At 38.5% G+C, this 10,850-nt stretch overlaps 1 protein-coding gene and 1 pseudogene across 1 annotated transcript; both read right to left on the reverse strand.

Annotated features, from left to right (window-relative positions):
• Nucleotides 1-6,299: 6,299 nt before the first annotated feature.
• On the reverse strand, nucleotides 6,300-8,277 carry LOC113053824 (gamma-crystallin B-like; annotated as a pseudogene).
• A 1,189-nt stretch (nucleotides 8,278-9,466) lies between these two features.
• On the reverse strand, nucleotides 9,467-10,287 carry crygs4 (crystallin, gamma S4). Its single transcript, XM_026218294.1, has 3 exons — nucleotides 10,224-10,287; nucleotides 9,886-10,128; nucleotides 9,467-9,770 (listed from the first exon to the last, which is right to left on the reverse strand). Exons 1-3 carry the CDS (start codon nucleotides 10,236-10,238, stop codon nucleotides 9,495-9,497), a joined length of 534 nt encoding a protein of 177 aa, XP_026074079.1. The 5' UTR covers nucleotides 10,239-10,287; the 3' UTR covers nucleotides 9,467-9,494.
• Between the last annotated feature and the right edge of the window lie 563 nt (nucleotides 10,288-10,850).

A 10,850-nucleotide genomic window follows, 5' to 3' on the forward strand; every position in this document is an offset into this window, starting at 1 on the left:
TTACGCGGCGACAAGGAGCTCCCAGAACCGGGCCTTGAGACAAAAAACAAGGTTTTCTCCACATGTCCAAGGCATGTAGGCACCGCTGCATGACCATTAGCATGCGAAGTGGGTTTCCCCTCAAGGAGAACCCCTTGGTCTTGAGACACCACTGTAGGGGTCTCATGTAGAGTGGTTAGAGAGTTTGACTTCTAACCCTAGCGTTGTGGGTTCGAATCTCCGGCCGACAATACCACTACTTAGGTGCCCTTGAACAAAGGCATCGAACCCCCAACTGCTCCCCGGGCGCCGCAGCATAAATGGTTGCCCACTGCTCCGGGTGTATGTTCACAGTGTGTGTGTTCACTGCTCTGCGTATGTGCACTTTGGATGGGTTAAATGCAGAGCACGAATTCTGCGTATGGGTCACCATACTTGGCTGAATGTCACGTCACTTTTTATGTACAGCAGTCCAATAGTATTCACGTTGGATGCACCTGCCATCAGACCCAGCAATCTCTGAGACTGCTTGACAGTGAATTGACCAGCCTTCTCTCACCCTCGCGACTGCAGTGAGGATCGACTCGATCCGAGCAGGTGACATACATGCCTGCATTGTGGTCCGATCCCACACCATGTCCAGATAAGTGGTTCTCTGTACTAGAGAAAGCACACTTTTCTTGACATTAAGTCTTAACCCCAGCTCTTTCATGTGAGCGAGAACGACACCTTGGTGCCGACCACTCTGATCGAGCTAATATCGTGAAAGTGTGGGGTGAGAGTGCACGGACAGAGGAAGAACCATATTGGTAGGCTTTTGCCCCCAAAAGCAAACCTCAGGAACTTCTGATGAGGAAGGATGGAGATAAGTGCATCTTTTTGATAGATCATGACACAAGGTCTTCGGACTTGGTCTGAACTTCAGTCCCCTGACTGATGTGGCATTTCACTACAATGTGCAGGACCCACTGAGACACATTTGGCAGTAGTTTTCACACTGCCAAATAGTCTACTAAGGGAATCAGCCTCTCAAGACTGATCTCTGGTGTCATCAGAGCAGTTAGCTTGGTGCCCTGTAGCGGCGCACTGGCAGGGGACAACCATACTAGCTGCTCTGGAGACCATCGCTGAAGTAGCGAGCCTTTTAGAACCGCTACATTTCCAGGCGGTAACTGAGAGAAGTGGTCGCCGGAGACCGCTGCGTCCTGGAACACCGGCAGGGTTGGCAGATCGATCTCCTGAGGGCACTGAGGAGAGACGGGCACTGTGTAATGTGGTGTACACCGCTCTTTCCAAGAGGGAGCTGGCCCTCAAAAAGTCCTAGACCTTAGGCGTCAGGACGTTATGACGAAGGCTATCCAGCGAAAATGACGGTCCGCAGAACCGCTTTCCACTAGAGGCCTTCAGCCAGGGAGCACCACTCTGACTCTAATATACCTGATGAGAGTGTGTTGATAGTCTGTGTTGTTGGATCATTGAACTCCAGAAAATCAGTAATTAGGTACTTTGACAGTTACAGAAAGAAAAGGGGGTGGGATCAAAGAACCCTAAACTTTAACACAGGGTGTTAGAGCTAAACGCCGCAGGATAGTGGATCTCATGGGCCAGATTTGAGGAATCCTGCTCTAACACAAAGAACCATTTCAGCATAAAATGGTTCTTCAGAATGCTATGGTTCTAAAAACCATTACTGCATGTAAAGAACCTTTAAAGAATATCTTTTTTTAGACTGCAGAAACTGAACTTGTTAAAATAACTAATGACTTGCTTCTTGCGTCAGACCAAGGCTGCATCTCATTGCCAATTTTACTTGATCTTAGTGCTGCGTTCAACACCATAGATCATGGCATACTCCTAGATCGATTACAAAACTATACAGGTATTCACGGGCAGGCTTTAAGATGGTTTAGATCCTATCTGTCTGATCACTACCACTTTGTTTATTTAAATGGGGAGTCACCTCAATTATGACCAGTAAAGTTTGGAGTGCCACAATGATCTTTCCTTATACAGAAAAGTTAGTTCATGCATTCATGACCTCTAGAGTGGACTATTGTAATGCACTGCTAGGTGGTTGTCCTGCATCCTTAATAAACAACACTGCAAAAAATGGCTTATCTTACTTAGTATTTTTGTCTTGTTTCTAGTCAAAATATCTAAAAATTCTTAAATAAAGATACTTTTACTAGATATTCCAAATTACTTAATATATATAGTCTTGTTCTCCGGGGGGATATGATAAATTAAGTGCATTGTGCTTAAAACAATTAATTAAAAAAACTATCTGCCAGTGAGGGAAGTAAAATTCTCGTTTTCAGAATATCACCATTGGCAATGATATGTTCTATATTCTATGCTGCCCTCCAGTGGTGAAAACAAAAGGCACAACAGAAACCAAAAAACCTATACCTATATTTCATGGAAATCTCATTAACATATTTATATAATGAAAATTTCCAGTGATGTTAAAAGTTACAGTTCTTCCTCTGCTTCCTGATCCATGTGGGTCATTGACAGCTGGAGATGATGACAATAAACTGTGGTAGGAGGGGTGTCATTATTTAGGGATTCAGACGCTGTCTGTATTTGTAACAGATTTATGTTAGCACTAGGTGAGTCATCTAATGTACCTCAGGCCGAGGCCCATAATTAAGGACCCAGCATGCCGTTCTGGGCCAGGTGTACCACCCGTCTGTCTGTCATCACCAGAAAGGAGTGAGATTGTGTTTAGCTTACTCATCCAGCCTGCCCATGTAATAATGAATCCTAATTTTCACCTAAATCTTAATAAGCCTTGATGATCAGAATTATTAAAGGTAAATATATAATCTTTTAGTGTATGTAATTAATTTGTCTTTTGTGGTGTGTAGTTTTTACACACAGTGGTTACACAAGTGAGGTCTAGCTATTTGTTTTAAATCTGAAGCATCTCAAAGGAATCCTGCTAAGAAAGAAATTTAGTTTAAAAATTAATGTATTCAAACTGATAAGAGAGAGGAGATGTGTAAAGATACAGGCTATAGCACTTAATGAGCTCTGCCTATTCAAGTTTGAGGACTGCACAAAAGGTTAAAGATTAAGCGACCACCAGTATTATATAACGTATATTTCACAGACCACAAAAGCAACATGATCTGATATGTGTTTTTTTTTTTTTTTTTTATAAAGTGTGGTTCTACCACACGTACATTACGTTACGATAAAGCAAAACATCTAAAGTGTAAATTAGTTACGCATGAACAACTTTATAGACGTACAGTACCAATGAATCCTAATGAATATTGAGATCCTGGCATTAATATTTTATGTTGTATTCAGTTTCCATATAAATAGCATTTTCAATCGCAAACAAAGTATTAAACAAAGTTTACTTAATATGAAATAAATTCTTGTTTTGTTCTGTGTGACGTCTCGTTTAAAGGATTACAAAATGGTCAATTGTAAATATGTTTTTAGCAGTAAACATGTAATAAAGTTTACTTTTTAGACATCGTACATCACTGCTGGACTTTATAGTGCCCAAGACAACTGTTTCAATATTATTACTTTAGAAACTGAATGGCTTTTGTATATATTACTTTGGGGTTTTTTTCCCCCTGCCCCCTCTTTTCCATTTGACTCTTTTGCTATTTCCTTAAAAGGCAATTGTCTTGTCTGGAAATATTATTTTTACTTTCTTTTCATAGGATTAAAGTAATTCCTTTCAGCTGTGGACCTGTATCAGTGACTCAGAGGTTTAAAAATAGTCTTGGAGGAATGTGATTCTGAAAGCAATAAGAAAATGTGAAATGTTGTTTTTTTTTTTTTACATGGTAAAACAAAAAAGCTGAAGGTCAGACAAATCAAACTAACTTCAGTTTTTATTTAGATTAGGCCAGTGACACAACCTGTGACATTTTTACTACTGCATAGAATGCATCATTACATTTGGTAAATGGGTTTAAATTGCATTAGACTGCATGCTTACAGCTTTAGAAGCCTGTCTTATAATTAATTCCTGGTGTATTTAAAGATGTCTCCATCTTTTAACAGTGTAATAACATTGCAGCAGGGGTGTCTCCACAATGACCTTGCAGTTCCCACTTGCAACTACCAGGTAATTAACACCTGCACATACTTTGCCAGCTTGTTAAATCATAGCTGTACCACATGGTAGCAGCTGATAAATCTTGCAGATATATTCTGATTAAAAGACAACTAAAATATAAGCTTATTATTAAAAAACGTGGGACAAACCCTAACGGACACAAGCTAACGGACCCAAGCTAATGGTGATTATGTATTATCGTTACGGCTTTAAACTTGCATGTAGCACATCACTAGTTATAAAAATCGTGATTTTTATACATATTTTGTTTAAAACATTTCTCTACATGCAAATTACAAGAAGATATGCTTTGACCTTCTCGAGGCGACATCTCAGCAAGCTACAAGACTGAAATCTGGATATGTCTCAGAGTCACTTACTCTTGTAAACTTTAATAATCCTGGAGCATTCCTACACTTCACCGTGCCTTTGTAAAGTATCTGAAAATGCATATTTAAAGAACTATAGTGTTGCATTAACCTCTGTAAAACTCTTCTCAGTGAACTAGGTTGACACTTCATTTAGTTAATGTCAGTACATTAAAAAATCATTTGGAGTAGTTTATTAATGATTAGCCTAATAGGATATAGTAATATTACAAATTGTCTGCCACAGCTGCATTTTCTTTAATCACTAAAGATTCAATGTTGGCATTTTTTTAGTCACGGAACTTGAGAACTGTGAAAAAAAGTATTACAGGTCAAATGCTTAGAATTTTCCAATAAAGTCAGCAATGTTTTAATTGTGTTCCACCATGTTGTGTGACTTTTGCATGCTGGGAGATTGAAAATACTGGACTGTTGCTGTTTTATACTGTTTTAACCTGAAGTTAGTATAAAATATAAAGAAACATTGTTTATTTTCTTTTTAAATATGATTGACTACAGTGGTTGTCAATAAAATCAATGGGGAAAAAAAAATCTGATTACAGTGCATACTAGTTTTCTGAATCACTCCACAATTATCCAAAATAATTATTTAGGAATGTGTAGATGATGCCCATTTATGATTACAAGAAGTTATCAAGCACCATATGTTAAAAAGTTATAAAAATGACAACCACAAGAGAGCGCTGTCAGGCTGGCAGAAAATGTACTAGCTCAAACACTAGTTAGTGAACTTTGTGAACCATCCTTCCATTCCGTGCTGGATGCCTATGGAGGAATCTGGACCAACAGATACATGTTGCCCTGAGGGCCCACCAGTGAAAAAGTGCTTGCTGGTGGCCTTTGTGCAGAAAAAAAACTCTTTTGTTTTCAAGCATGCTCTTGTCCCTCTCTGGTCTGCATCAGCATTGTGGACTTTGGGCACATGCTGGTCTCTGGAAAAGCCCCTGAGTCATCAACATGGCCTGAACTATTGTATGGGGAGATTTAGGGGTTATTGACCAGCAACTGTTCACACAACTGGCAGCTCATCCTCTCTCTCTGAACCAGTGCAAACACACAAGCACTCATTTTCACATACAAATGGTTAAAAAACAAGTGTGGTATGTATATTCATGTGAACAGGTACTGGTAACAAAAACAAAATTCCTGACCTAAGTGTCATTACGGCAAAAAGCCTGAAAAAGCAGTTTATTTTTAGGCCATTTATTTCTAGCTGATTCTTCATATGTCATGTTTATTATAAATAAACTTTAAATAAACTCCTATAGTAAGTGTTTACGTGCAATTGGATTTATCAAATATATTTCAATGTATTAATTGTTTATTTATCGTAAAATGTTTAGTTTGTCATGACAGTACTAAAATGTAAATGTAAATTCTGTTTTCTTGTCTTGTATGCAATGTAACAGAAGTCAACATTTTTTAGATTTTAAAATCTTATGTTTGTAAGAGACCATTCAGAAGCAATAAACCAACAGAAGGGAGTATAGAGTTATATCAACAGTAGATGCCGAAAGATATGAGAAGGCCATTAAATCAATTAAAAAGTGGTTCACATTTAACACACACAAACACACATTTATTTATTTAATTTCATAACTTTCTATTCATCAAAAAATCCTAAACAAAATGCATCAGCATAAAACCAAGTCAGCATATTCAATGATTTCTAAAGTTCATGATATTGTGTCACCGAAGACTATATTAAAGTCTACTAAAAAATTTATCTTTGTTATCAAAGGTATAAATAATAAAAATAAAAAATAAAAATAAAAAAAGTAAACCAGGAGACTGGAGCTTTAGGGTAGCACAGTGTCATTTCTTATTAAATGGTTAAGGAACAATTAACTACACACTGAAAACTCCTGAACACGGCGGATGGAGCCGACAGCAGGATGCATGGCACTCCAGTGAAGTGGCGGAACTCGCCTCTATCCAACAAATATTGATGTTCCTGTAGTTAGGATGCTCACACAGGCCCCATCCAGAACGTTACAGGCCTGTACTGTACCTCACGGTGATGGAAGCGGTCATAGAGAGAGGGTAAGTCCTCACTGGACTCCATAATCTGACCCTGAAAGTCAGGCCGCTCATACAGACGGATACAAAAAATGCCAGTATGCTACAAAAGATACAGCAGGTAGCCAAATACCATTACAATGCATTGATTTCTTATCGGCCATATACTGTAGAAAGAGCAGAATCATATCCAGACTCACCTAAAATTATACTAATGGGGGACTGAATTATTAAAAAAAATATTTAAGTTTATGCATACTGGGTTTTATGTTTCAATCTTCTCCAAGATAAAAATAAACTTTCAGTAGGGAACAATACAGTGTTATTCCATATCTGCCAGAGTTTAGGGCCAATAATGCTGTTCCTGAATGGTTAGTGAGGGATACAGTATATGTTGGTGTGGTTTTTCCTGAAAAAAGGAACATACTGTAGACTTGTATTGGGCTAAATAGCTCAGTTTCTCCAAACAGGCATGACTTACATTTCGCACCTTGCGTAGGGTGACCATATGCGCCGCTCATACGGGACACGTCCCAGCCAGAATTTTAATAATGCCTTAAACATCCAGAGCAGCTTGACCAATAACATGCAGGTATTGTACGTAGTCGACCAATCGTGGGGCTGCGTGTGAGAAGGTGAGATCTAGAGGGAACAATAAAAGCTATGCAAATATGCGCACGTGTTTGTTCGTTCGATTGACTTGAAGCGTCCCTGCGCACAAATCCAAAAAAAACAAACAAAAACAAAGTGCGCCACAATCCTTCAAGTCAAACGAACGAACATACACGTAAAAGCGATTCAAAAGCAAAATAGCCAAAACCTGGATATTTTAGGCAATATTAAAATCCTGGCTGGGACGTGTCCCGTATGAACGGCGCATATGGTCACCCTAACCTTGCGGCAAGACCTTATAGAGTCATTGTAGCCCATCCAGTGCAGGTAATGAGGATACTCTCCCCTGGTTAGGATGTACTGGCAACCGATTAATTTTGGACGTTCATACAAAACCCAGGCCCCACTTTCACTCTTGGATGGAGTTACAGCGGCTGAAGTGGGATGACAGCTCTGGGCAGTCCATGCTGCACTCAAAACAACGTCCCTGAAAGTTTTTCTCTTCATGCCTTATATTCTCAAAACAGTAAACGCAAATCCGTAACATCTCACCCAATTCCCCAAACATCCAATTTTCAGTTCAGAATGAAGCTCTACACTCAAAACAAGTCCTCAAACACACACACTACAACATAGTCTTACACAGTGGTGAGGTAAATTCAAAACAAAACTACAAAAACTAAAAACCAGTAATAAGTTGTGTTGCTTGTGGTTCTCCCCCTCTATGAACTTTTCACATGATGAACATGTGTATACATTTGCACATTTTCTATTCCTTAATGTACTGTACAGTACAATACATCAAACAACAACCAAAAAATATTCTGCCCCAGCATCACATAATCTTCTTGCATGAGTGATCCACCCCCGTCACACATCAACTGTAATGTCTAGTCAGGCTTCTTCCATTCCATCGTCTCTGTGTTCTACAAAAATAGAAAGACTGATTTTGACACAATGAGCCAAATTTTGCATAACGTGTGATAGCAATAAGCAAAATCTGTAAGCAATCGAGAAAAACTGCAAGTTTGCAAACTCATTGCCCAGCCTCCCTTATAGTCATAGGACATGGTCAACTAATGGCACAAATTTAATCTGAGACTCCTTTTCTCCTTGCCCCTCATCCTTATCCTCCTCCTCCTCCTCTTTGTCTTCCTCCTCCTCTCTGGTGTCCTTGAGCTTTTCAATCATGTCTCTCTTAATAAATTATTCCAAAACTGAATGAACTGACTGGGGCTATTTTATCTATCTATTGAAAGTTCTGATTGGTGTGTGATAAGTTTTGACTCCTAATTTTTCCATTTGGGTAACTGTGTACTAATTGAGCTCAAGCTATACTGACTTTAGTGAACAATATTGAATGCTACTGCTTTCTAAATGACAACATGGCATAGGCAATGAGAAATTAAGGGATTTGTATGTAGAGATTTGCAGTGACATTTCACCAAATCCGATTCATGTGTTTAAAAAAGGGTTAAAGTGTTTAGTTTAGGGGAATGGCTGTGCTTTTTAATAAATGGTGCTATGGTCTTGAAATTTTAGTTCAGAAGCCTGGTTACAGTGTTTAAGCAGTCGAGAAAAACTATATTTATGCATTTATGAAGTAAAATATCTATTCACTGTATGTGAAATTCCTGAAAATAGCATTTTGCTCTAAACACACACTGTCTGATAAGAACGCTATATATATAGAACGTTCTCTTGTATTTTAAATTATAACAAAGTATTATAAAATTATAACAGTAAATGTAATATAATCTGATGAGCTGATTTTTATCTGCTTTGTAAATTGCTCAGGAAGTGCACAACTGCTGTTGTCTTTTGTCTGATTTATTTCAGAGTCAGACAACTCTTGTTCATTGGGCTTAGTTTATGAAAATATAAAGTAAAACATCTTACTTGAAAACATTTCTGCTCAAGAGATGCAAGTTTTACCCCCCCCCCCCCCCATTTTTGTCACCTGATTGAGTTTGGACTCTTTGCTACCATTGCCTTTGGCTCGTTTAGTTAGTGTTTAAAGACACTTAATATTCAGTAATATGATCACATTTACTCTTTAGGAAGAGAACACCACTTGAATGTAACTGAACTGAGCTGAATAATGACACTATTGTCTTCTATAGAGCTGCTTTATAGCAGCATTAAATTTGTTAATCACTGATAAATTTAACATAAACACTGTTATTGAACTGAATTTAATAAAGGTGACTTGATTTGGCTTTACAAAGCAGTCATTCATAGAAATATATATGATAAACTAGCTGTAATAATGTTTTTTTTTTTTTTTTTTAGTATTTCAGCCTTATATTTTTTTTTATGGCAACCGGAACAAAATAGACACAACTCACATATATGAATGCCTCTTCAATAATTGTATTTTTCAGTAGTAGTGACAAGAAGTTTTCAGTTCAACAGTCTGTGGTGATTTGACGAACAGAGCCCACAATGGGATGCATGGCCCCCCATTCAGTGTGGCGTCTGTACTCTCCCTTCTCAAGGAGGTACTGCCGGCCACTGTAGTTTGCATGCTCAAAGAACACACAGGGACCTTCCTGGACCTTGCAGGAATGGATCTCTCTACAGAGGAAATGTTCCTGGATGGACGGGGTGCTTTCTGTAACTTCCCATGTTTGGCCATCAAAATTGGGCCTTTCAAAGAGCTTCAGCTTGAGATTTCCAGTAACCTGAAATAAACACAAATGACGTTTCTATGTTTACACCTAATCACACTGTTTACTTATAATCACAGACTCCCTAAAAGCAATTCAAAGTGATAATTTGTGTTGCCATTGAACTTACATGCCTGAGTAGACGACAAGATCGGACACAATCATTGAAGCCAATCCAATGATGATAATCTGGATACTCCCCTGGGGTCAGGACATACTGATAGCCCATGTAGTTTGGCCACTCATACAGCACCCAAAAGCCCCCCTCCACCTTTGCAGAATTACAGCGGCTAAAAAAAGAATGAAGGTCACTTGTGTCTCCCTTACACTCATATGACCTTCCCTGGAAGTTCCTGTCTTCGTAGAACACAATCTGTCAGACAAAACACAACACTGAGAGTTTACATTGTGCTAACACATCATGACAAACTGTGGGACTCAGACAATCAGGGAGAAAGAGGCACTTACACTCTCAGTTGTCATTGTCAGATGTGAAATGTTGGATAGCAAACAGTGTTGTAGTCTCTTTATACAATCCTGAACAAAGGCACAGGTTGTAAAAAAATTTAATCAGCAATTCAAAAAAATATCTAAGCTATTGTTCTAAAGCACTGAATCATAGATTCGTTCAACAATAAAATTGTTAGTACCAAGCATCCCAACCTCTGTCAATAAACCCCAAGCTCAGGCTTGTTCAACATGCCACTACATACTGACTAAACTAGTGTTTGTCTACTTAGCCAGCTCAGGCTGATTATTTATCTTACTACAGAAAGATGCATTCAAATGTTTGCCAACAGCAACCTCACATTATCAGATATTGCAAAAACACTGTTATGAATGGCAACCATGGTATCCATCAAGGAGGATTTAGAGGCCGAGAACTGGTATATACTGTCTCTCTTAAAGGTACAATTTGTAAGATATTTGCAGTAAAATATCCCAAAACCACTAGGCTAGTGTTATATATTTTGTCCAGCTATTAACATATCTCTAATGTTTACAACTACTTGTAAATCATGAGAAAAGTCCTATTCTAAACAGTGACACGGGGCAGTGCAGTTACCTGTCAATGACGTTAGTAACCCTTTGTTA

Source organism: Carassius auratus, chromosome 34 (genome assembly GCF_003368295.1).
Source record: "Carassius auratus strain Wakin chromosome 34, ASM336829v1, whole genome shotgun sequence".
In the NCBI taxonomy this organism is placed as follows: Eukaryota; Metazoa; Chordata; class Actinopteri; order Cypriniformes; family Cyprinidae; genus Carassius; species Carassius auratus.

Coding starts and splice junctions, on each gene's coding strand:
- crygs4 (XM_026218294.1), bottom strand. Junction 9,771..9,885: donor CTTGTCGTCTACTCAGGCAT/GTAAGTTCAATG, acceptor TGTTTATTTCAG/GTTACTGGAAATCTCAAGCT.